The following is a 27,953-nucleotide window of genomic DNA, read 5'->3' as shown; positions in this document are numbered from 1 at the left end:
GTCTATGGTCCCCTTTAAAAAAACGGAATATGGCATTAATTTCTTATCTTTTTACTTATTATATATTTTTTAAAGGCAGTGGTATATGTCAAAGTCATACATCTGTTTGTGACTCTGTCACTTGTTCGTTTAAGCCTTCTCTTTGCTTCTGAAAAATATGTGATTTTGATAAGTACTATGTAATACATTTTCTTTTGACAAATATTAATTTATCATAATACTTAAATTTTCCTTATACCTATACATAATGGCATAGTCGATTATATTGTAGCAAAAGTCATGTAACGTTACGAATTCTTTTTATATTATTAAAAAAATATTAATATGTAACTGACATTTAAAAGGGTGTTGTTTATCGTTGCAAAACAAATGTAATCTAGTAAATTTAAAAATGAGATTTAATAAACAAGAGTTAGCCGCATTAGCTTCTCAAACTCCTCACACTTTCGATCGTGAAGGCGTAATGGTGCTGAAAGAAAAACAAGACGGATTTTTTCGCCGATCTGAAGGTAGGTAAATAATTCAAAATTGTTTTATTAAAGCCATATTGTTCTTTTCACGCATTTCTCTTATTTGCTTGCTAAAGAGAAAGGCATTGTGTGAAAAGTGGCATAATATTCTAAATGTATAATAAATATTTATTGCTAAACAAGTTATTTTTTTAGGCTGTTGGTTACGCTGGTTTCGACTTAGAGGTAATCTTCTGTTTTATCTAAAAGGACCTGATCCTTGGCATGAGCCCGTGGGTGTTATAGTATTAGGCCAGCACCAAATAAAGGTCCAGAATCAAGATGAAAATGGATACTGGCCTTTTCATATAGGTATAATTATTTACAACTTTTATTAAAATTTCAAAATAATTATTATCTAACTTTTGTTATGTTCACTTTAGTGTGGGACAATGGTGTGTGCTACAGAATGGCAGCATTGCATGAAGCAGAACGAAGTCTTTGGTTAAAGGCCATAGAGTTGGCACCATTTGATGCTATTAATACACAAATCATTGAACTTAAGGAAAGACTTAACCGAATAAGGGCAACAACTGATATATCAACTTATAGATTACAAAAGGGAATAGTGTTGGGTAAGAAAATAATAATCATATATTTAAACAAATTACAATTTGGTTGTAAACTGAACTACTAGAAATCACTGTACCTGATAGGAACACAATTATAAATCATAATTGTTAGTTTTTATATAATTATATATATTTTTTATATTACATCATATTTATATAACTTTCAAAAATATTTTTACTTTTTTGAGATATTCATGAATCATTTCAAAATAAATTAAAAATCATTTTTTTACTAAACTATAAAACATTAACCAGTACTGACAACTTAGACATTAAAAGGATGTATCTTGCTGTTTCATCCATATCTAACAGACACCCGCAAGTACAAGTCTGTATGCTGTATGATGTAACAACCACTCTGCTCTTGTATTTTAAAAATTATATCTTTTAAAATATCCATTTTATTGATAAGCTGTCAAAAGCAATTTCAATCTTTATTAAGTGCATAATATTTCTAATATATATGCAATTGAATAAGAAAGTTATGGTATATCTATTCTTGATAAATAGCGTTACCATATTTACCTTTATATTTAGATAATTTTACCATTAAGTATAGGTAACTTGAATTCTACGGTATCATTAGGTATCAAATCAAATCAAAAATACTTTATTGCACAAAGATACATAAAGATACATGAGAATTATAGTAGTTTAACATAGCGCAAGGGTGGCCTTATCACTGTAAGTGATCTCTTACAGGCAACCTTTTGTTTACAAAAACATCGTAAAAAGCTATCGTTATAAGCTAGTTTTGTTACCGTCGCTCTCGTCTAATAGCAACAGTACATATATATGTACGACTGCGTCGACTGGTCGTATTTTCTTTTGCTATTCCAAGTTTTCATTGTTTTTGTGAATGTAGCTACATCGTTGGTTTTACAATCGGTAAGCATTTAATTTTTTAAAACTTAAATGGGTAAGTTTAATAAAATTATTATCATTATAAAAAATGTTTTTTTAATCTTTCTTTGTTTCTTTTCCTTTTCTTCACGTTGTATCCCGCACACAGCAGGGTAAGCAGAGGGAACCTAGTGTAAAGACACCGTTCCCCACTTTCTGGTGAATTCTGGAGGGAGACGCTACGTCGATCGGCGACTTGTACAAAACGGCAACGTCGCATAAAAGTAATAAAAGAAAAGGATGATTTATACCGCTATTTTTATCGCAAATTTCGAAGTAACACTAAATTTTACGTTAAGATTTAACGGAAAATTAACCTTATTATAATGTTATTATACCGTTAAGTTACCAAGTATCTCTACCAAATTGTAACGATACTTAAGTATATCGTCGAACAACACACATTTCCTCCGCACGCCCCGAGCGGGCCGCACGCGTGCCGCTCCTCGCAAATAATTTTATTATATTAAACTTCTTATCTTTCTTTTGTTCGTCTCGAACAAAAAGTGGTGACCGTGACAGGACATGGAAAATAGGCTACGGGAGGAATCCGACGAACTTCCGGACGGACGGGTCAAGGTCATTTCGTCTCAGCCATGTTGGTTTGCCTATATCGTCACCAAATGCCAGTCACTGCTTAACGCGGACGGAGAGCAAGAACATTCCGTCTCAGTCACGTCGGCCGGCATCATTGCATCATCACCAAATGCCAGTCACTGCTTAACGCGGACGGAGAACAGGACACTCTGTCTCAGCCACGTCGGTTTGTCTAGTAATTGTGAGCTTGTTCCTTCTATTTTCTTTATCTCAAATGCGTGGTCCCTAAATTCCGATTTGAATTTTCAATTTTAAGTTGCATCATACTTTTCATTACATACCTAGATTGCTATGTTAGTCCGTACATAAATCTGCTTTTGCTTAGACTTTATCTATACACATTTAAATATTAATATTTTTTTACGAGTCATCGTGAGTCATCATCGTGTTGCACTATAGCTATTGCGCTAGCCGCAACGTTGCTAATTGTTTGCTACTGCTACTGCTTGCTACTAGATCTATTATAAATATAAATCTAAAACAACAATATTATTTACTTAATTTCTACTTTTTCATTTTAATGAATATTTCTAGTTGAATTGCCCAGCTCGTCTTTATATTTCTAATTTTTCGCTTAGTTTGCTTATTATTTGCCATTATTAATGTTAACATCCCAGTGCAGTGACGACGTCGCCGCGTGACTTTAACCTTTAATCTACGCGGCTAGCTGATACCACGTGGCGTAGCATCGTGCAACTGCCGCGTATTCAGCTGACTGGGGCCGGTTTCGAACTGGCCTGCGGGGTCGTAAAGCGAAGAGATCGTAAAATGGAATCTAAAGCTGAAGATATTAAACTTTTAAAGGATCTTAATTTCAAACGTAGTACTATTAAGGGACGTTTAACTAGATTTAATAATCATTTAGATATGATACAAGGTCAAGACGATTTATCTGACTTAGAGGTCAGGAAGCTTGAGATGAAACTGTCTAGGGCGGAAATATTTTATAATAAGGAATTTGACGAGCTGCAGGCACAAATGGAGTCATAAGGGCAACTAGGATCGATATTGAACTGCAGTCATGTGAGGTTATGGAACAAGATTTTGATCACTATATCTCTCTTGCCAAGTCAATGTTAGCTAAAACCTCACATAGTAATTTTAATGAATCTACTCATTCTAATGCAACTGACCACTCTTCATGCTGCAATGATGGTCAAGGTTTTTTAGGTTTTAAATTACCCTTCATAAAGATTTCAAATTTTAATGGTAAATATTTTAAATGGCTTGAATTTAAAGAACTTTTTACATCATTAATTCATAGTAATAATAGAATAAAAAATATTTACAAATTTCACTATCTTACTTCTTAATTAGGAGGGGGAGCAGCCCGCGTTATTAGTAATTTGGAAGTGGCCGATATTAATTATATAGAAGCACTAGTGGGCCCGGACGCGGCTACGCCCTCGAAAATATAAGCCTAAATAATTAAAATAAGTTAAAAAATAATAATAAGTGGAGATTTATTATTAGAAAAAATATCTGAGTAACCGAAATGAACAAACAAAAGAAGTAAAAGTAACTAAAGGAAATTCTTAATATTAGAAAAAGTACCTAAAGTTTGCCGTGCGCGCGTACTAAACATTTTTCTATATTAAATAATTATTAATATTTGCGAACAATATTAAATAAAATCTCAAATGATTAAAATTACGATGTTTTAAGTGTATAACATCGGTATAGATAACCGAGCTGAGATAAATTAATTATAAGCAGCAAATAATTACATAAAAATTAACAGTAATTCGAAAATATATAAAAATTTACAAAACCATCAAAGTCATCTTCCCGTTCTCGCCGATCATACTATACCACTCGTTCATTTGGAATCAGTGACATCTCCTTAATTATTTATTAGAATGTTATACAGTAAACTATAATTTCCATCTAGATAAAATGCTAAAAGTGACTATTATATTTATTTTCATAAGGATGAATATCAAATTATAGAAATCATCTAATTTTTGTTAATGTATACAAATCTATATCGGCACGCGCCATATATGCATTAAGCAAGCTCATTTTGGGTGACGTTTTCTTAAAACAACAAACTTTGCAAATCGTTGCTTAGCAACGGCGGTTGTTATAAACATGGCGGAATAAATTGCATGTCAAATTAATAAGTATTTTAATATATTGATATATATCGAAAATATTACAAATATGAGAAAAAAAAGTATCCTATGTTCATTACTAGACCCTCAAGTATCTCTATATGTGTATTTTATCACAATAGAATTAGCGATTTGGCCCTGATTGCGTAAAAGACAGACAGACAGACAGACAGAGTTACTTTCGAATTTATAATATAGGTATGGATGGAAACGTTTATGTGAGCGATCTACAATAAACGTCAGTTACAATCATATTAGGTCTTTATTTTCTTTTGAATCCAATCGATCATGTTACTAAAAACTTGCGGGCGTTAGGCACTCTTGGGTTACTTACTTGCAAGTGGGACATATTACGTATTTATATGATCCCAGCAAAATTTGATAACACAAATATTTATAAATCGGAGGAACATAGAAATTCTCTGCCAGAACTTCCTACATTAGCCGATTTTTTTACATTTTTGAAAAGTCGCGCGGACGTCTTGGAGACGGTTAGCTGAAATAAGCAGGATGGAATTATCCATAACAATAAAAAATCTAATTTTAATTTTTTCTGTAAAAACACACGCCAAATCATTTATGGCTGCGTTGAATAATAAAAGAGGTTCTTCGCCTAGGCGTAATTATGAATGTTTAGTTTGCAAGGAAAATCATCGTCTTTTTGGCCTGAGATCCCATCGCTTAAATCTGCAGGGATCTGTTTTCTTAATTAAACTTATATTAATGAATAATACATGATTATTAGAACAGATTACACTTGGATTGCCTAGAAGAATCCTGCCGCAATCACCTTTAATTAATTTTTTTCGTAACTCGTTTTTGGAGAAAATTGCATTCATATGTTTTTATATAAATCGCACATCATTTGAAAGAAAATCGTATAAGGAATTGGAAAATTAAGGGTTGCCAGCTTTAAGTCTGCCGCAAGTCCAGGGTTGCCTGGTTTAAACAGTTCACTTAATGTTAAATTGTTGTTTTCGCCAAAAAATTATTTTTAAATATCTTAATAATTCTTAAATAGTTACACAATGCACGGTTATCACTTACAGTGTTACAAAAAGTTCATTGTACTAAATCAAAAATATAAAGAAGAATTTTGTTTCTAATGCAAAACGTAAATATACTTTAATGTCTCTGCCCGCAGAGATCTTAAGTTAGATGACTTAGTATTAATTGAGGAGGACTGTCAACCCCAACTCTGCTGGCGTTTGGGCCGCGTCACTAAGCTGTATCCGGAAACCGATGGAGTTCCTCGAGTTGTGGATCTCACCACCTTTCAAGAATTAATAAAGAGGTCTATCAACCGTATCTGTCTCTGTCTGTCTGTCTGTTGGACGAAGTCTGATTGAAAGATCTAATTCATCTTACAATGGCCGGGAGTATGTCGGCGCCGTTTTGCCTGCATCGAACGACACACAGTTCCTCCACACGCCCCACTCACCAAGCTTCCACCGAGCGAGCCGCACGCGTGCCGCCCCTGGCAAATAATTGTATTATATTAAATTTATATTAAATTTCTGATCTTTCTTTTGTTCGTCTCGAACAACACGTTTCTAAGAATTATATTTGTAGTATACTAGATTATTGGATGTTTATTTATTGTATAAGTTAAAGATAATTATGTGTTTTTATGTTTACAGATATGAATGAAGTACCATTATGTGAGTTGGCCCTTTCTTGTGATAACTTATTGTGTGATGGTTATGGCCGCCCCCCTTCACCACTTATAGTTATTTATGTAAAGTACTCTAAAGGACTTTGCATTAAGTATGGAACTACAGAGATTGTGGAAGTAAGTATAGTATTATTAAAAGAAAAACAAATATAATACACTTTTATGATTTGAAATATATAGGGTAGAAGTGTCAGCGCTCCTTTTACGGGAACATCATATAGGGTAAAATATTTTTAACCCATACCTAAAAACACTTTGAACTTTTCCGCCAATACCTACGACTCAATTTTGGAATGAGACGTGGGCGGCGGTGTCCCTTTGATAGGTTTATGTATGCGTGCGTCGTTCTTCACAAATGGGGTTTTATGTTACAACGATAATTTTATTATTTTTTATGTTAGAAAAAATACTTTTTCATTTTTGGGATTTTTTAAAAATTGTATTAGACTTTTATAGAGATGTTAAAACTGTGGTCTCATTTAAAGTGGGGCTGACAAAAACAATCTGTATATTATTTTTAGAGTTGCAGTAATCCTTCATTTTCTAAGACAATATTATTTCGAGCGAGTGATGGCTTAGCTAGAAATGCTACAGTTAGCGTAGTTGTGTATGATGTCAGAGAAAAGTTCTCTGAAACTGCAGTGCTAATGGGATTTACTTCGATGCAGTTAAGTACTATACAGGTAAGTGTTCTGGTTATAAGTTATAATATCACGATATAGTACCCAATTTATAATAATATATTTTTAACCATAGTACATACGTTTATATAAGAGACACGTTTATTATATAGAATTTCAGGAGTATTTATTATGGCAGTTATAGGCGCTTGTACTGATGACAGACAAATAGATGTACATATCGCATTATGAACGCAGAATTTATTAACTTTGTTTTTTAACTTCATGCTGTATCCTGCGACTAGTGCGGTAGGCAGAGGTTACCTGGGAACCTAGTGTTAAGACACTTTCGTTCCCAATTTTGTGCCACATTCTCGCTACGCTTTGCCTCGACACCAGAGAGAAGAAATGAAAATATTAAATATTTCATTTCTGCGAGAGGGAATTGAACCCACAACCAGTCGCATGTGCAGTCACACACTTGTGCCCCTGTGCCACGAATGGTCTCTAATTTTAATCACATTTTATATAAATAATTCATATTTGAAGTAAATAATTAGTATGCTGGTATTTATAGTTGGGCGCCACTTGTAACAATTCTTATTGTTTAAACAAGAAATAATAAATAATAAAACACCATATACATACAAAACAAATTAATATTTTTAAAAAATAAGGGTTCGCATACTAATTACAATATATGGTTAGTACATAGCAAATAAAAAGAATATAACAAACAATGGACTTCACCATATTCTTCAATTCTACCCTCTATGATAAAATGTTGCTTTAGTACATCTGGTAAAATTCAGTCAGGCAATCAGTTTTTTCATCAAACACTTCAGAGGTAAACTCCATTTTAAAGAAGGTTGCTGATAATCCTGTGCCACCTTTGGTGTCGAATTTCTCCACAAATATTAAATCATCTAAGATCAATAGTCCTAGGCCTAAAAGAATAATGAAAAAGTAATTATTAGTTATTATTCCTCAAATGTTCTAACATGGGCCTTATATGATGAGCAATCTGTGTATGCATTTATATTACAAGCCATATAATTTTGCTACATATCATTTTAATTTGCTTTGCTTTGCTTAAACTATGTTATTTGATTTTTTTTATCCTAATATTTATGTATTTTATAAAACTTGTTCTGATTTCTAAGGAAATGTGTTCTGTTTTTGAATGAATGCTACTATAATTAATTAATTACTTCACTATATGCATGATAACATGATTAGTAAGTTCTATAAATAAACTCTTTACTGCTTATCTAAATTCAAGCTTCAGCTAGAAAGTTGGAAGCTTCAGTACATATGGTAAAGGTTTTCTAGTTTTATCATCAACTTCATCACATCACTTCAGACACAGTAAATTTGTGATCCAAAGTGTCGCATTCCTTCCTAACCACCAATTTACTGCGTTTAGGTGAGAATGTGTCACAATTTTGGTCACATGCTGCGTAGTCGACACTTCATCATTGCTCCCCAATCATCCGTGCCTATGAAGCTTAAGATGTTGCTTATTAATAATTATTTATGATTGAATGTTTATGTTTCTGACATAATTGACACTTTCATATATATTGACAGTGACAGTTATGTATTACTAATGCAATGCTGCCATTATTATGTATTTTCAAGAAGGCCACGTTTACTTATTTACTGTATATTGTTTTTTTGCATTTTTTTATTTATTTTGTCTTTCTGTTCCCTTTTAATGTATTTAATGGTGTTTATTTTTAATTTTTGTTTTTTTTGCTGCTGTTGTTTGTATTGTATTTTTTAAATCCATATAACTGGCAGGTCGAAAAGGAATAGCTGAATTTTATATAACTATATATATATATATATATATATATATATATATATATATATTTGTATTTACTTTTTATATAAGTTTACGAAAACCTCTTAAATAGGTTATGTTGACATTGAGTATAGTATAAATTATAACGTATGTATTATGTATGTTTTACTATTTTTGTGTATGTATTTGTATATATATGTGTATAATTATTTGTCTTATATATTTAATTGTGTATTTTAAATTAGTCTGTATTTAACTATATGAAAAGGTATATGTATTGTGTTTTTTTAATTCGTTTTATATATATATATATATAAAACGAAAAAAAAAAACACAATACATATATTATATATATATATAATATACATATTTTTCATAATATCATAATATTCACCACCTACCTATCTGCTCATAACTATGACAGCTTCTTTTCGACCTAAAGGTTGTCTGGAAGAGATGGCTCCTTAGCCAAAAGACCGCTTTTTTTGCAACAGTTCAGACACACTAAATTTGTGATCTAAAGTGTCACATTCCTTCCTAGCCACCAATTTACTGCGTCCAGGTGGGAATGTGACACAATTTTGGTCACATGCTGCGTAGTCGATACTTCATCATTGCTTCACCATTGCATCATTGCTAGCGAGTGGTCAATCATCCGTGCCCATGAAGCTAAAGATGTTGCTTATCGAATGCATTATAAAAGCCAAACTACCATATCAACTACCCAGTAGTGTGGCAGATATGATACATTCGATTACCAAGTCTTATCCTCTCTGCTGCTAATTGCTTGGATGTGTATAACAATAAAGCTGCGACTGCAGCTGACTGCTGAGTATTTATGACATTGTCATTCTCATACTTTAAGACGAAAACTTAAGTATCAGAACAATGTCATGAATAGTCAGCTTTATCATCATGAATATTGGATGTTTTTACTTGGTCACTTTCATTTGTGGGGAAAAAGGACACAGAGAGCTCGTTAATGTTCCAAATATTTGCTCTGATCATGAGTTCTGATGACGTATGATATGAGACAGATGTCTCCTGTCATTAACTCATTGTCATCAGCTCGTCATCAGAGCAATGAATTGGATCTCGCCAAGCAATATCTATACTTATACTTATACTTATAATAAATCTGTATTTTAAACCGGCTTTCAAAACAAGGAGAAGGTTCTCAATTAATTATTTTCGATTCGATATTCGATTCATTTATTCGATTAATTATTTTGGATTCGATTTCGATATTGGATTATTCGATTCGGGTATTTTTTGTAATATGCAATCATTACAGTTATTTACAACGAATATTATAAATCCTTATCCTAATCAATAATTTAACATTTAAGGCTGTTTCTGAGCGAGTAAATTAAATAAAATTCATTGACATCAACACATTTGACTGTCAGTCAATTCTGTTTATTAAATGAATAATCATGTAGTTCAAGCAAAGCCGCGGGGGGCCGCTGTATTTTATATTAATAATTAATATTTAAAGTAAATCAATACACTAATAAAGTTTTGAGGTTATGGCACTATTATAATAATATTTACACTCAGTAATATTTTTTTTGAGGCCAGTCGTGGCGCAAGAGCACAACATTACGTATAATGCATTAGTATGTGAACCCTTATTTTTTAAAATATTAATTTTGTTTTGTACGCATATGGTGTTTTATTAACTACCTCATGATATACTTTTATTACACAAAGAATAAATTTTACATTTTTAAATATAAGTTATTATAACAAAAATACATTTAAAAATATAAAAAAACACTCTTCCTTGGGCGTGACAAGGGTCCAAGTCGTCGGTGGCTAGGCCTCCAGAGAGAGGAACCTCCTCACAGTACGCGTCGTCTCAAGTAAAACTGCCTTCTACATCCGGTTCTTGATCCAACTGCTAAGCGTAGCCTCTTAAGATGTTGGTCGAGGCTTTTCGCTATTAAACCGTTAACTCACTATCGGCACAATGATAGTCGCATTGACATCCCACATGGCGAAGTGTAACCGAGATAACGAAGAAGCAGTATCCACGCCCGGGCCCACTAAGTCTCTATGGAATCTACCATGCAGCCCCCTGCTCTTCCATACAGCCATGCGATCAGAAGTAGTAAGTACTACAGGCCTACGCCAGTTCACTTTGCCCAAGGACGAGTAAGTCAACTGTTACCACATCCTTGTGCATATCCATGTCATTCTTGAGAAAATATTCTCTAAGACTGCATACATTGTGAATTAGTGAATTGTTACAATGCTGTTTGCGGGATACAGCGTGAAGCTGATTTTAATATTTTTATTTTCATTCGAACAGGAAGCCCAAAGATTGCGCGTAGCTCTTGTCACGCGTGAAAATAAAACTGTCGGTTTTGTGACCGTGAATGGTTGGAGCCTGGAACCTTCCTATATAGGAACAAGTCCTAGTCACACAAATGATAGAAATTGTATTGATATTCCACAAAAGGTGTTATGCCACCGTCGTTCACAATCTCTGCCACCTAGACTGGGCCTTAAATTAAAATTTCCATCATACGGAAGTCTGTTGAAACAGAATTTCGTCAATAGTCATCAAGTTACATACAGGTTCCACTCGGGCCTGGGTGGTGATATAACAGTTCATGAAATAATGGCTGAACCTAAATTGTGCTACCAAATGCCAATGCAACTTTTGTAAGTATTTATGATATATTTTTGTAATGTACTTGATACATAAATTTTATTTTTAATTTTTTATGATATACTAGCCACTCAAACGCGGCTTAAATTTCTTGTTATATTATAGCGAAAGTATATAAAAATCTTTATATAAATTGTAGGCTATGTGTTATTCTTATATTTAAACTATATTACTGTAAAGTCTCTATAATTCGTTTAGTAGTTTTTGCTTGAGAGTGGAAGTTGAGAGTTGAGAAGGAGTTTTAGTAAGATTAGTAATGTGGTGTAGAGTATTGTAGAACTTTATATATTATTTAATTATTTTATTGGCCCTCAGAGAAATATACATTCAAAGAGATAAGGAACTTTTAGAAGAGTTATTGTCTGTTGGTGATTTAAATGGTCATTGGCGAGCTCGACAACTGGAACTGGCTAGTACTCATATATCGCTTTTAAAACATTATAGCCATTCTAAAAGGTGTCTGCATCAAGCCGAACATGCATATTATAAAGCCAGCAGCAAAAAAGGTAACATTTGTTAAAAATGTCAGGAGGAAATGTCAGAAAACACACACAAAAAAACACACTTCCAACACTTTACACAGCACACTTAACACTATTTCTATAACATAACACTTTACACTTATACACGTTTTAAAACGCATAGTTCCAACAATGACACTGATTTTAAATACTTGACCACCGTCACAATTTTACACCTTACGGGAGGCAGAATAACGACGTACTGTCTCAATCTATCAAAAACGTCACTTTTTATAGCCGTTCAATTTCCCTTTTATAAATAATTATGTGGGTGTTTTTATTTCCTTTTCTGTACAATACCCTCACCCTGACAATTGTATTACACTTTCATGTTATAATAACTCCACAAGGTCAAAGTTGAGGTTTGGTGTGACTTGCACCGATAGCAAGGCAAGGCTCAGGTTGCGTCTCATTAAACATTAATATCAGACCTGAATTACATCTTAAGCATCCAATGGTATCAGATTGTCACAATTAATATACAAAATGTAATTATGATAATATTTTCTTAGTGATCATATTTCTTCATTCACAGATGATTCTAGCTTAGAGTTTGCACCAATTAACTTGCATTTACAACGGATGTGGGTTTACAATGATACGCTGAACAAGACTGGTTTCCATGACGTCATCACAGCTGGTGCTTTCGCGGCACATTCGCAGAAGTCTGAACACTCTGGTGGTCTCATACGGTAAGTAGAAGCGTGAGGTATAACATTATTATCATTTGGTCGACAAGAGGGTAGGTTCATACCAGCAACTTCGTCCGGCCCAATCGACGGCAGCGAGCGCTTTTATATCAGGACTTTTAGATTTTTTTTATAATCATTATCAAGATTAAAATAATAATACACCATTTTAGCTTAGTTCAACAAGTAAAGGACATAAGTAGCACAAAAGCAGCATTAAACTATGCCACGGCAAACAAAATACAGGCTGAGTACGACAATATTATGGCTTTAATACGATTACGAGATGAAATCGTCACAAGTATGGAGAGACTCCTAGTTTTGCTGCAGGCGAATCAATTAACTGAAATAGTACACAGTACAGAAGGTATGCACGTAAAAATATATGTATTATATTTTTTTTTTTTAGGTATTTAATTTGTTATTAATTATTATTTAGTCGTTATTTTTAAATACTTATCCATTTCTAATTTTAAATTTTAAATGTATGCTATGTTTGTATTTGCTACTATAAAGTTTGTTACCAGTTTGAAGTTAAGTTTGTTACCTTCCTTTAAAACTGCCTAGCAACTTAGTAGGGATCCTATTTCTATTCTTTTTTATCGCAGTCTAAGCCTATTCTTTCGTATTTTCGACATCTAAGGCTATTTAATCAAATATGGAGATTTCTTGTCATGTCTTTATCATGATTAATTTTTTAAACTATTAATGTTTTTTTTTATTTTTTAGTTATTAAAGGGAAAGTGAAAAGTATGTTTGCGTTGTGGGAACCACCTGTAGTGGAAGAATCTTTGGCAATTGTAGGATGGCCGACACGCAATCGCAATGATTCAGAAAATCAAGTATGTATTTCTTCAAACTTTTGTTCAAAGATATAATATATTTTATTAAAGAAAAGTATTACAAAATATTGTATGATATGCGTAAAATTTAATTTGAGTGTAAATTAAAAAATATATTATTAATAAATTACAGGTAGCTTCAATGGTGCTTCGTTTGACGGAACAGTTAAATATATTTGATAATTCCGATTGCGACACATTCGAGGCTTCGTCTAGCTCTAGCTCCAAGGAAACTTCACCAATGATAGACAGTGCCATATTCCCATCGAGCTCTTTCTCATCGAACAGTAAGAGCAAAGACTCGAAGAGTGAACTACAATTTTTCAACGATTATTTCAACAGTGAAGAGAGAAATCGACTGAATCATTCGTTCAGATCAGTTCGTTCACCAACAAAGCCTAAACTGAATGATGCGCATAGCTTTTCATTCGACTCGAAAAGGCTAAGGCATGGTAGTTTGCGATACGATTTTAAAAGTACAGCGTCGTTGGAACAAGTGTCTTATAGGTGTGTTATGGAAAGTTTGAGTGGAATTGATAAAAAAAAGGTATATTAATAAACAATTTGTGTTAACTTTCTTTTGATGTTGGCTTATGTTGATTTTCCTGCATTTCCTCCATTCTCCGAAGTGTATTGTGGGGGCGTAGTCATTGACAATTGAGGACTTTAGGTTGTAAAATCTGCAGAGACTTTGAAACTGCAATCACTACACACAGTCATCCATAATATCAGTAGTATTTTACAAAATTTTACTTAAGTTTTCTTAATTATCCTTTGAAACTTTTTTTTTCTTTTGTATATTCTGGTATTAGATTGTCTTGGACCTCTTGGAAATTTATACATAAATAATAGAAAGATATTTGAATAAAATAGTTTTGTTATAGTAAATGCCTACATCACAACAGCTATTGTATGTAGATTTTTTTCAAATTTTATTATTACAAGTATATCAATGCGTTTTATATAATAGTCAATTGTTGATAATAATATTGAATTATAATCTCTCAAAATTTATGATGCAGTATTTTTGTACTAAATGAATAATATTGGCGCCAAAGCGATCTCAATGATTGATGTTTAAGCGAGAATTAGGCTTAAGTAATATCTCTCAAATGTTTTTTTTACAATATCTAATATTATGTTAAACAGCTCTGCGAATTTAAATAAAAAAAAAACTGGAAATTTCTATTTGCATTACATTGCGAAATATTTTAATAATATTTAATTAAACTAAATCATTCTTTAAATATTTTTTTTAACTAAAAAAAATATGAAATATGTAACATAAGTCTTACATGTTATATATTTAGTGGTAATTATAGATTAATTCTTTTCAGAATACCGATTTGGGTAAGGATTCGATATCCCTCCCAAGCATTGGGCAGGTAGATTCCGCTACTCGAGAAAGTAATTTGGCTTTTTTGAAGAGTGTAGGCTCTGACGTGGAAACAGCTATGACGATTGTGATAAACAACGTTCTTAAATTAACTGACCGATGCGAAGGTAAACTTTTTCTATATATTCTACACGTTTTCGTCAGATAACATAATAGATGAGGCTATTATGACGCAGAGGGATCGCTTTTGACTCTAAACGCGATTATTGTGGATTTTGGTCCCCACCCGGGAGAATAAATTATTTTTATTATTACATTAGTTTATATTTAGTATTAACACAAAATGCCGCGATGAGTTACGCCACTCGACGTGCTATGTCTTGGAAAGTGTGGAGAATGAAGTGTTTAGATCATGTCTGGCAAATAAATTGTTTTATACATATAATTATTATATCGATCGTTTTTTAGATATAACTGAAGAAAAACTCGAAATGTTAAAGATCGTGACGGATGAGTTTAAAGTGGCAACAGAGTCTTTAGTGGGCTGGGTTCGAGTGTCACACGCCGTTCTGAGGCTGAGGTGTGAGTCCCCGACTTGGGCCAAAGAGAACGCGGCCTTGCAAACTCGTCGGGACATATGTTTTTCACAGGCGGTAAGACTTTTTAAAAAATGTTATTGTAAGATATAAACTACATTTTAAAAGAAATATTTAATTAACATCTTATAGTTTTTCCAATTCCAGCCGTCACGTCCACGTATATAGTCTGGCAAATATGTTATTGATAATGGGAAGCACGCGCGGTAAATTGCGCAGTATATGTATGCGCAGAGAACGTTCGATCAGTGTTACCTGTTATGTTGTTTTACCTCACGCTTAGCAAATCACATTTACCTATACGATAATTAAAATATCTAATCATGTTTATGTTGAAGTAAATTATACAAAACGAAAATTTAATGAGGATATCTAAATATCGCAAAATAATCAGCTGTTTTATACATTGTATGTCGAGAATAAAATCAAGACAAGCCCGAAAAGTATAACATTTTTGAGTCAATAAATAATTAATCAATTCTAAGCTTCTGCTTATATAACTAATGGCACATGATATTTACGTATATGTGTATATACTATATACACACTTATGTACAACATAAACATTCAGTGTGCATAATACAAGCTTATAAACTATGCAATATGAATAAAGAAATATCTGGCAATATTTAAACTTTTTAAAGATTATATAAAAGAAAATAATATTGGGTAAATTATTTCAATAAATTTTGAGGTACAAAAAATGAGAGTGCGGTATCCCTTTGCCATAGTTTGCCATTTGCGTCAGTGTGAGCACTACGTCCTTACAGGAAATTCGCACCCACACATCTTTAAAGGTACTATCGAGCTCACACTATATTGTTCAAACAAGAATATAATTAATTGTAAACAAAAATGCCTTTTACCGTTTTGATTATTTGCTTTATTATTTGTTAATTTTTATTTTTTACTTTAAATAAAACGGTAATAAAATTTTGATTTAATTTGGAGATATAATTTATTAACATAATTTATTGGTTAAGACCTCTATTTCCATTATTTAAAAAAATTTTTACTTACCCATAAGTTGATTTTGCATGTTGCCTAACGCCAAAATCTTGTATTTGTTTGCTTGTTTTATATATTAAATTTACTTTTTAAATTTTACTTTTTTTATTGAATTTGGATTGAGAAGATTTGTATGTGGCCTCATTATAATAATTTAATTCAGTTTTTTATTTAATTTTTCAATTTACCATATCTTCATTTTGCATGTTGCTTTGGTGTTTTTTACTAATTTTTATAATATTACTAGATAAATATGCTCTACTACGCTATTCCGTATATATGATGCTATCATATGATATTATATTCATATTTCATAGTAATGAACTGATAGCGTTGCAGTCGACTGTACCGTAGCCCGGTCACACCCCGCAACGATCCCCCGCGAGTCCTTACGGGGAATCGGTCCGGCGTGAGCGGGTGTCTATGTGCAGACATCAAAATACGCTTTCTGCGCAATTTGCCGCGCGTGCTTCCCATTATCAATAACATATTTGCCAGACTATACCTAACATAATGTTGCTCAGTACAGTAATGAACATTTAAAAAAATCAATTATAATTTATAACCTTCCGATAACCATTAGATAAATGGAAGCAGTGTTATTTAATTATTTTCACTTTATTTTATAGTATATGTGCACGCACTGTGCACTCACTTAACCAAAAAAGATATGGGTTTAATTCCGCTAAGGACAAATTACGTCACCTTATCTTTTTTTTTTGATTCCATATCTTATATGAAAAGATACAGTAGTTCGATCTATATATTTGAAACATCGCTAATTTTAAATTTTCCAGTTAACAACACTAACGGCTGGTTTGCTTTGCTGGTTTTGTTCCGTGCCCTCCGACTTAGTGTTTAAAGTGTTGACTTCGGATCTCGGGCCCCTGTGTGCATTTGAAGGCTTACTGAGTCTGTATTCAATGGAGAAGTCCTTGTGGGGCGACATGGTGGTGGCTGTTGAAGATCTCCAAGCTGTTGTATTTACTTTAACTAAAGTTGGTCACAGGTATGTAATAAAAAGTTAAATCTGATTAGGATAGCGGTACAGTTTCCTTTCTAATCACCTAACTATATAAGAAATATGCGTGAAATTACGAAAATATAGTTGTTTGTAATGCCAAATTATTAACTGAAGTTGGTCACATACACTTTTAAATTTATGTAGTTATGTCATTTTTGGTTATAAAGATTAATTAAAGTAAATATAATGGCATTAATGTATTTTTTATTGTATGTTAGTGCAATATATTCAATTTAATTAATAAAAGAGTCAGGAGGCCGTGACCTTATTATTCGATGATAAATAACTATTATAAACATTTGTATTGAATCGATAGCTTATATATGCTATATAAAGGTATACTTGTGAATAATATCATATTAAATAAATTTCATTGAACTGAATTTTGAATTTTTCATCTACTAAACGAATATTACGAGATAGTTTGTCTTTTACCGCGCCGTCGTGGCGCAGTTTCTTTGTGTCTGATTTTGAACGCAATGGTTATAGGTTCGATTCCCACTCGGAGGAATGATTATAGTTAAATTATTTTCATACGCTCGCGCTGGTAGATTAAATTCCCTTTACTTACTCTAGTATGCGGAAACAGTGTTAAGATATTTAGCTTTTTAGTTATGTAAAATATTGCATAATTAAAATATTTATATATTTTCAGCAATATGGCTTTGCCACAAGTCTGTGGTACAAGAGGTGCGATAACCGTGTATATACCTGTGTCAGATTCGTTGTACAACAAATTTACAAACAAACAGGTAATTCAATGTATATTCCTATTTCCTAAAGCCGTCCTCTACTTTATACTTAAACTAGCGGACGCGCGCAGCTTCGCTTACTTAATTAGGGGTGAATTCTAATAAACAACGAAACATGTGTCCAATTAAATACTTTTAAGAGTCTGAATTTCAAATTTTATAAAAATTGGTGCCGATTTAAAAAAAATTCTATACAAACTTTCAACCCCTTATTTGCACCCTTAGGGGGAGAATTCTAGAAAACGATGAAACACGTGTTCAATTAAATACTTTTAAAAATCTAAATTTCAAATTTTATAAAAATCAGTGCCGAATTTTTTTTTTCCATACAAACTTTGAACCCCTATTTCACCCCTTTAGGGTTAAAATTTTTCAAAATCCCTTCTTAGTGGATGTCCAGATTATGAAAGTAAACATCTGTCCAAATTTCCCGTTTCTACAATCAGCGGTTACGGCTGTGCGTGCGTCTTACCTCAGTCAGTGAGGACAAGTCCTTTTATATATATAGATTACTTAAATAGTTCAGATATTTATAATTAATTCTGATATGACATATTTTATCTATACTTATACTCTGCAATCTAATACTCTGTAGAATAAACTTATATTATTTACTATAATTAAGTAAATAAAAATATTTTCTAAAATTAAAATGAATATATTAATTTTATTTACAGCATCTAAGTTTCACGATAACAGCCGTATTCTTTAACATCGGTATAAATGAGAAGGCGACGCTCGCCGAAGCTTTAGGAGAAACAGTACCACAGTATCATTCAAATAATGATAATCTAGACAGATTGTACAAATATTATCACAAATACAACAAAATATTTCCAGCTGACCCCATGGGCCCTAGTAGAGGTAAGTTTGTTAGTTAATTAAGGGCCATCCATAAATTACCTAATTTATAATTTCTTGACCCTTCCTCGTCCCAGTCCTAGCTTCACGCTGTGTCCAGCACCTCTGCTCCCCATTTTCCGCTTAATTTTTGAGGCATTGCATGTTTAGTGGCGAAATTCAGCGCCGCGCTTTGCCCCGTTACCAGAGCGAGGAAATGAAAATATTAATTGTTTCTTGCGTCCGAGTGGGAGAGTGGAGTCGAATCCACAACCGTTGTGTTTATTTATATTTATTTTTGTATCTATCTATGTCTGTAATATTTTTACCTAAATAATTATCTGCATAAAAGTTTATATATCGATCTTGAATTATAGTGCGATCTAGACAAAATATTATTTTTAATAGTTTATAGGAATTATTGTAGTAATCATTCCTAAATTCGTACATTGAAAAAAATATTGGATATTCAGATATTTGATAAATACTACTATTTTTAATTATATAGCGTCATCGAGAACCAAGCCGTTAGAAGAAGTAATGGAAAACTTACGAATAGCTGTACACAAGAAAGTGCAAAAGAATGTCGAAGTCCTTCACTTAGCCGCACTAGCCACGAGACTTATGAACGGTGAGTTAAATTTTTGATTAATATAATAAAAAACCTCTTTTTTTAAATTAAATTAATGAATGATTCGAGTTAGTATTAAATTGTTGTCATTTTAAATCTTTTCTCCTCAGTTCCTTTGAATTTTATTTAATTCAAATGAAGTGAATGGCTGTCAAACTTACAACATGCTTATACGTCGATATTAGATTGCACAGTGCTTAATTAGTAATTATTTTATCGCACTTTTGTCAGGTATAAGATTCACATCATGCAAAAGTGCTAAGGACAGGACTGGTATGTCCGTAACATTGGAGCAATGTTCCATTCTCGCGTCCGAGTACCACCTCGCTGAACACGAAATGAAAAAAGCTCTAAGCATTATGAGGAGGTTTGTTTTGATTATTTGTTTTTGCTCTTTCGAGGCCATTGTGGCCAGTGTGGCACATTCACAGTGACTACGACGAATTCCAAAGTTTTTAAGACTTAGACTTTCGGAACATTATAGGATCATTCTGTGGTCCGTCTGTCTGTCTGTCTGTCTGCTTGTTTTTCATTTGTCAAAACCATTGTTCTTATGAACATGTGGAAGTATCGAGCTGAAATGAATATCAAACACGCAGGTCTATAATATTTTGGTGCACAGAAAAAGTCTTCTAGGGTAACGCAATCAATAAGTACGGCCAATGTATGCTTCGTTTATGCCGCATATGATGAATGCATAAGATATAACCCATCATAACATTCCAGTGAGGGGTGTCGTCGTGAGAACACATACAAAAACATTGGGGTGCGGAAGTACGCCTTCTCCAAGAAGCAGGTTCTATCTTTACCACTGGACTATCGACCACCGACAGGGTCCTACGGATCATCACAAACTTAATTGTAGCCAAGTAACAAAAAACATTTGATCTTATTATTTGTACTTATTTTATAATAAGGAAACAACGATACTTATGACGCTTCTACCAAGGTAGATAATGTCAGGGGGAAATAGTTTTGCTTATATATATTTTCTATTGTATATATTATTTTTATATTTAAGAATAGCAGTTGTTATTCTATTTTTATTTAATGTACAATAAACTTAAACGTTAATGTGTTAACGATAATGTGTTTGATATTTGGATATTGATTCTCGTATGAATAGAATATGTACTTATTTTCATACATACAACGCAAGCTTTATTCAATAAAAAAATAAAAATAATCTCTACATCAAAGAGTTAATTATACAAAAATTATAGTTCAACAATTTATTTTATTTTTAATAACTTTAAGAAAATTAAATAATTTCTTCCATACAGACAGTATTCAGTAGATTGTGGTTGTTTAGATGATTATTTACATTCCAAATAAAAAATATAATTATATGAAATAAAAGAAAAAAATTAACATTAGAAATTTTAACTTTTCAGTCATTCAATATGTTTTTAATGGAATATTAGTTTGAACCTGAAAACAAAGTGTAGAGAATATATTCATCTTTCCAATTTTTGTCCCATATTATAATCAATTAGAATGTTTAGTAAATACGCCAAATATTAATAAAACTGCCGCTCAAGACTATCCTATAAATATTTTTTATAATCCTATTACTTCAAATATTTTACAATTATATGAGTGCTATATTTTGTTCCATTTTTGTTTATTTTTTAAGTGAACACAGAAATGCTATAAACTTTTAATATATTTTATTTCCACTACATTATTTATTTTATAGTGTAGTGATAAAGGACACATTTGAAAACTTTATAGATAATACTTAATACGACAAATCACATATATGATAGGTACTTACTTGGAATAAAACCTATATTTAAGTTTAATTTATTATTATTATATTATATTTGATAATTACATAAAAATGTAGGGAACTATACAAATGTTGTATTTAGAATTCTAAATTACAAATATCTTCCAATGTGTATGCCAACATTTTAGTACTTACGTACACGTGAAATCATACATAATATGTGTAATATAAAAACACAACGTTTAGTATATTTAAAAATGTGGTGCGATAGAATTTGGACGTAACGTATTTACTGTGTATGGTAAATACAAATGTACTGATATATTGTAAGAATGTATTCACGGAAATACTTTTGTAATATGTATTTAAATTTTAAAATTGACTGCGAAAAATATGAAAGAGACTCGATTTAGATCGTTAAATAAATATTATAATGTGTATAGCGAGCTCCCGCTGGTATCGATTCACATAGAAGTATAATTTAGTTCATATTTATTTAATCTTATAAAATCATAAACAGTAACCATATACATATTATATATTTATAGTTTAAAATTTATTTCTTACATACATAATAACATTGTTTCAATTAAAAACAATAATTTATCTATTTTGTACATTATTTTAACAATTTTTCAATATATTAACATTTCCAGAAAATAAATATATTTTTAAAATCAACATTTACAATTTTTTTATGAGACATATATAACTTTTAACATTTGAAGGGTTAATGTTCTAATAGTTAAATGCTATACTGCAATGTATTATTCCGGTTCTTCCATACTATACACAGTTGTGCCAAACTATTTATTTATGGTAAATGTAGTGTTGCAGGTGAAATATCAAGTAACCTTAATTTTGTTAACTGTTTTGTGTCTTTTGTCAAATAACAAAATATATTTTAATGCACCCTTAATAATATACTCTACAATGATTGTTATAGTCAAATAATTAAAATTTTCATTGCTAATGTGTCTCCAATTTTATGTTTGACAGTCCATAGATTTATTATTTAATTATTTTCGATTATTTTTATTTTTTTTTATAAATTGACAAAAAGGTTACTTTCGTTTTATTTACTATCGTTTATAGATTTTTTTTTATTTTTGTTACACTTATATTATAATATTATAGTTTTGTACATATAGCTTTTATACTATTTAACTGTACTTTTTCATAATTTTTTATTGTCTATTTTCTCGTTCTTGCAAATTTGAAACGTTTCTCAACAATTAGTAGTAAAAAATTACAGTTTTCGCACCTAAAATAAATGTGACATTTTTATTAAGCACTTACACTTTTATAAGAAATATATTTATTTTGGTAAATAGTTTAATTGGTAGTGTGATTTGTTTTTGTAATTTTTATTCCTTGAGACTTGTTTTATTGATGTTAATACGGAATATTATATAATAATCGGGATTTTGTAAATATATTTGTAGATATCACCATGTATAATAAGAATCATGTTGTAGAAAAAGTTATTTATTAATTAAAATATATTCTAAAATGCCAATTTGCGAAGCCATAATAATTGTACTTATTTCTACTTATATTATGTTAATGTTAGCGTTACTATTCTGAATTGGTTAATTTGTTATTAATTATGTTCCTTCTTTTTTTTATCTGTACATTAATATGCCATTAAACTGAGTGCTATATTTTTAAAATTGTTTAATTTGAAAAAAGATTATTTATTTTATTTTAACACTTTATTACACCATAATTGAACTTAAATTGAATTTACAAATATAAATGAACTAACATATTATTTTATCATATAATGAGTAAATTACTATTTTAGTGTGCATTTGCACTCAAATTATTGTGGGCTCTGTATTTCGCCAAATATGAATTAATACAGGATCATGTATACAATTTACTCTATGGGTAAACAGGGCATGTTCAAGGATATTTCAAATACATTTCCATTCAAATCCAATGTTTTCAGCGACATCCTGTGGTTTAGGTGCTTTTCGGGAATTTATAATTTTATGATTAAGAAAGAGGCCAGTCGTGGCGCACGGGCGCAAAGTATAAACACGACTGGTTATGGGTTCGATCCCCACTCGAGGAAATGAAATATTTATTTAAATTAATATTTTCATTTTTTACTTTGGCGTTGAGGCCATTCAACACGCCATGCCTCTAGAATTCGGCGCATAGTAAGAAACGTAGTGTCTTAACACTAGGTTTCCTTTGCCTACCCTGTTGGTTGCGGGCTGATTGAAGCTGGTTTTTTGATGATATAAAGATAGATATGCAAAAAAAACTGAAGTAAAATATTTTAGCATTTTGTTATTGAATTGAAGCCCTTCCGTACCTTAGTTTATCCATCGAGCTAGATTCATCCTGTATATATATCTATGTATATATTCTATAAGAAGGTATTATAGGAAAGGACTTTAGAAGTATTGCTTAATTTTAAGATGACAACATTTTGTTACTTATTATTATAATTTAATATTGTACTCTTTAGTGTTTACGAATCTGTTGCTAGTCATTGTGTCTTATGCGTTTTCTAAAATGTATACAAATTGTACGATAATTGAAGAAAAGTATAATTTTTTTATTTTATTATTAAGCCTACTAACCTTACGACTTAAACTTGTAAGACACAGTGCCATGTAAACATTTTAATATTTTCAATTTGTCTTCCTCTGTCACCACATCGAACTTCCAGGTATCTAACTTGTATAAGTTGAATTGTATTTTTTTCTTTTTTTATATTAGGCTGTGAGTACCCTGTATATTTAACAAGAGGTTATTAGGAAATATTAAATTATTACTTTGCTTTTCCTCATTGTTGTTTTATTTACTTCGGTTATTTCAGTTCAGTTTTTTTATTCAAAATATTGATTGATTGAGTGAAGTACTTAATAATAATTAGTGTATGTATCGATTAAAATCATTGTAAATTATAAAGTTTTTTAAGAAGTTACTGACGAAATAAATATTTCATTGTTATCAAATTTCATTATAAATAGATAGACATTTAAAAATCACAGTTTTTTTAATAACAAACCATAGTATTACATGTCATTGTTGGTTTTCCATTTTTGAATATGGTTGTCATTTTCAATTAATACGACACTGTCAATTAATCAAATTATTGTAATGTGTTGCTGTCTTTAATTTAAAAAACAAAAACAATGGTTATAAAACTTTTAGCACTTGATAAATGGGCGCGTCTATTGAAGATTATAGTACACAATGGCGGCCCCTTCAAAGCTTTCTTCAAACTATGGCGTACTGACACCTTGAAAGTAGGTAAAGTATTATTAAAGTAGGTACTGTTACCGTACCGTCCGTCCAGGCCTCTCCTGGAAAATAATAATGTTGTTCTGGTAGAAATATTCTTAATAATGGATTAGAAAAATTAGTTTCACGCTCTATCTCGCAAACAGCAGAGTCGGCAGAGGGAACTGGTTTTCGAAGCATTGCATGTTGAGTGGCGGAACGCCTTTGCCGCCGCTTTGCCTTGACACCAGAGCGAAGAAGTGTTTATATAAATGTAGTTTCAATTTCCTCGTATGGGGATCGAACCCATAACCAGTCGATTTTATAGTCACACTTCGTGCCGCTGCGCTACGGTCGGCCTAACTCAGCTTGGAAATGGATATAGGAGAAATAAATAGGAGAGCAGCTAAAAGTGCTGATGTTAAGAAATCTTTACACCAAAATCAAAATAATAATTTAATCTTGACTTCTGATGATCTTTATTTCAAGCCTGACTGGTGCTGAATAGCGCGAAATAGACCAGAGTGGTAGAAGTGGAGGGAGGTCTTTGCCCAACAATGGTATACTACAGGCTAGGGGAAAAAATCTTTGATTTAATTTAATCAACAGTATGGCCAGCTGATGGGCAGTGACAGTTTTGGAAACAATTACTACCAGAGTGACTATTACATGCTTGGACGCAGTCGGTGGGTTGACTTCGCTCCGACCGTAAAGTGGCATTATGACGCGAGCCAAGTTAGTCTTAATATGTTCCTACTTTAAGGCAATACCAGTTGCCTACAAGCTTCTTCATCGTTATCATTGATAATAGCGCCAAAAATTTACCATTATTTGATTTTTGTAAATGGACCGTTTATTTTGAAAGTGGTGTAAGTCCATTTTCTTTTGTTTCGAGAAAATTAAAGGTTAGTATGTCGATGATTATGCAATTTCATTTACCGACTGATTTTAAGTTGTTCAAAACATGAGTTTTTTTTTGAGAAATTAAACACGGACTAGTTATATATAAAAAAATTACATTAAATTAAGCATGAATTACGTGACAGCTCATTTTTCTCAAAAATGGACTTACACCACTTTCAAAATAAACGGTCCAAATAATAGTACCTACCTAAGTAGGTACTTCGAGATATTAGCGTGTACAAAGAGTGAAACGCCCTACGACATATAGGACATAAATGCATATCAAATAAGATGTCTTATTTGGCAAAAGTTATAGAAATTGTAGATATCTATATTATTATTACTGTAAACGAACAAAAACGAAGGAAATATTTAATATTTTTGTATCGCCGCTCTGGTGTGGAGGCACAGCGCGGCGTTGAGTTTCCACAGTCAACCTATAATGCCTCCAGAATTCGGAGGAAAGTGGGGAGCGGAGTGTCTTAACACTACAGTACATACATATGTTACAGTGTTGAAAAAAAGAATAAGGGTTTTATATTTAATGGATGCAATGATAATATTATAGCGTATTAAAAAAAAATTAGGTAATGTAGGTAGGTATACCTACAACTGAGAATTTGAATTAAGTATTTTTTTTAATAAAAAAACAATAAATATCATTTTATAGATAACCCCAGAGTGGTTCGGTTGGTTGCACTACAAGACCGATCGCACCCCGTGTGAGGATTGCGCAAAATACTGCCTCATGAGCTCTTGTTACGCAAGGAAGTGGCTGCTGCCGCACGTGGAGAATGTTTCAGGAACTGACCAAGCGTTTTATCCCTATAGCACTACTAGAATGCGTATCGAACCTTGGGATGGTATGATGATGAATATTTTTATTATATACATTTTGATTCAGCTATATATATATATATTTTTAGCTTTTCAATGTGGAGGGTACGTTGTAATTGTACTCTAGCAGAGTAAAACACTTCTTCTCTTCTCCTCTCCACTTTCCAATGAATTCAGGAGTTGAGTGGCGGAACTAAATTAGCGCGCTTTTCCTCGACATCAGAGGGAAGAAATAAAAATATTAAATATTCCATTTTTTCGAGTGAGAATCGAAATTACAACCTTCCTTCTTCCTTCTTCCTGGCATTAATCCCGGCTATTACTAGGGTCTGCCTACCTACTCAACCTACTCCACTTTGCACGATCTTTTGCGTCCTCGGTGGTTAGACCATTGGCTCTCATGTCCTGCATCACGACATCCAACCAGCGCTTCCTTGGGCGTCCGGGAGGTCGCGCCCCAGGAACTAATATAGCAAGGCACTTGCGTCCGTAGAATCGAAATTACAACGATTGGCCTCAATATTTTTATTTTCTTATAATATCTATTTCCAGGCCGTAGGTATATTGTGTCGTGTTGCGAGTGTAAACGCAATAGTTACGAGTTCGATGCCTACTCGGGGAAATGATTTAAATTATTGTTCTATAAATAAAATTCGGTGGAAATCGATCAGGGAATTTGGACGAAAAGCGGGTGTCTCGCTACTAGGTTGTCTCTGCACGTGCACATTCCACTATTGGAAAACATGAAGCTGTTATAATATATAACCATGTACCTATACCTACTCTACAGTATGATGCTGGCCATAATTGAACTTGTCGCTAAATTCTTACTAGATAAACAAACATACCTACAAACTCAGAATTTATAATATTTATGTACTTACTCGAGTAAACCTATGACAGTAATGTTTACAGTTTAATGTGCATTATTCTTAAATACGCAATTAGCCAAAATTATTTTACTAAAGCACCAGTGGACATTGTTCGTTATACAAGCAAAAACTACTGGACGAATTTAAATGAAACTTCTTTTGTTAGGTACATAGTGTCGAGGCAAAAGCATGGCGTTAAGTTCCGCCACTCAACACACACAGTGCCTCCAGAATTCGGTGATGATTAGGTAGTGTTTTAACAATATATTGTAAAACAATCAATTATTATTATTATTATTAGATGATGATCTGAATTATAGTAGTCTAATTATCTTTAACATTTAAGGCTGAATTAAATTATTCTCTGACATCAACACATTTGACTGTCAGTCAGTTCTGTTTATTAAATGAATAATCAGGTAGTTCAAGCAGGCGAAGCCGCGGGCGGGCCGCTAGTTATAATAATATACCTATGTAATTTGATTATTTTTTTTTTATTACAGGTAAAAGTAAGTGTTCTCGATCTTAACAAATCTTATAAATACTGGACTTGTAATAAAATTATTGTTACATATTATGTTGTTTTTTATTACAAAAAAATATTTTGCCACTTTGCGAATAAAGCGACTTTATTTTTTTGACAAACAAGAAAA

At 32.1% G+C, this 27,953-nt stretch overlaps 2 protein-coding genes and 1 long non-coding RNA gene across 8 annotated transcripts; 2 read left to right on the top strand and 1 right to left on the bottom strand.

The window, feature by feature from the left end:
• Window positions 1-108: 108 nt before the first annotated feature.
• Window positions 109-23,118, top strand: LOC146527096 (inositol polyphosphate-4-phosphatase type I A). 6 transcript variants are annotated; one of them, XM_085205690.1, is made up of 19 exons: window positions 109-509; window positions 666-821; window positions 893-1,084; window positions 6,336-6,487; window positions 6,892-7,053; window positions 11,112-11,467; window positions 11,790-11,980; window positions 12,531-12,687; window positions 12,858-13,051; window positions 13,414-13,526; window positions 13,660-14,073; window positions 14,864-15,029; window positions 15,331-15,515; window positions 17,264-17,475; window positions 18,146-18,242; window positions 18,920-19,106; window positions 19,591-19,713; window positions 19,945-20,080; window positions 20,440-23,118. In XM_085205690.1, exons 1-19 carry the CDS (start codon window positions 392-394, stop codon window positions 20,570-20,572), a joined length of 3,444 nt encoding a protein of 1,147 aa, XP_085061816.1. In that variant the 5' UTR covers window positions 109-391; the 3' UTR covers window positions 20,573-23,118. The 6 variants fall into 6 exon arrangements, with proteins under 6 accessions (XP_085061816.1, XP_085061818.1, XP_085061817.1 ...); XM_085205692.1 differs by lacking the exons at window positions 109-509; window positions 666-821; window positions 893-1,084 and adding an exon at window positions 2,433-2,747; XM_085205691.1 differs by lacking the exons at window positions 109-509; window positions 666-821; window positions 893-1,084 and adding an exon at window positions 2,433-2,762.
• LOC146527097 (uncharacterized) lies at window positions 7,632-8,570 on the bottom strand. The gene is made up of 2 exons (XR_014879235.1): window positions 8,255-8,570; window positions 7,632-7,937 (listed from the first exon to the last, which is right to left on the bottom strand). It is a non-coding gene; the product is annotated as an uncharacterized LOC146527097 (long non-coding RNA).
• Window positions 23,119-24,600: 1,482 nt separating the features above from the next.
• Window positions 24,601-27,829, top strand: LOC146527095 (putative NADH dehydrogenase [ubiquinone] 1 alpha subcomplex subunit 12). Its single transcript, XM_085206638.1, has 4 exons — window positions 24,601-24,714; window positions 25,298-25,423; window positions 26,262-26,454; window positions 27,804-27,829. The coding sequence occupies exons 1-4, from the start codon at window positions 24,601-24,603 to the stop codon at window positions 27,827-27,829; spliced, it is 459 nt and encodes a 152-aa protein (XP_085062764.1).
• The last annotated feature ends 124 nt before the right edge of the window (window positions 27,830-27,953 follow it).

The sequence above is a fragment of the Heliconius melpomene genome, chromosome 21 (assembly GCF_056956725.1).
Source record: "Heliconius melpomene rosina isolate 202511_hmr_F chromosome 21, ASM5695672v1, whole genome shotgun sequence".
NCBI classification, from domain to species: domain Eukaryota; kingdom Metazoa; phylum Arthropoda; class Insecta; order Lepidoptera; family Nymphalidae; genus Heliconius; species Heliconius melpomene.
The sequence above is the reverse complement of the archived record's forward strand: the minus strand, read 5'-3'. Positions and strand labels throughout refer to the sequence as shown.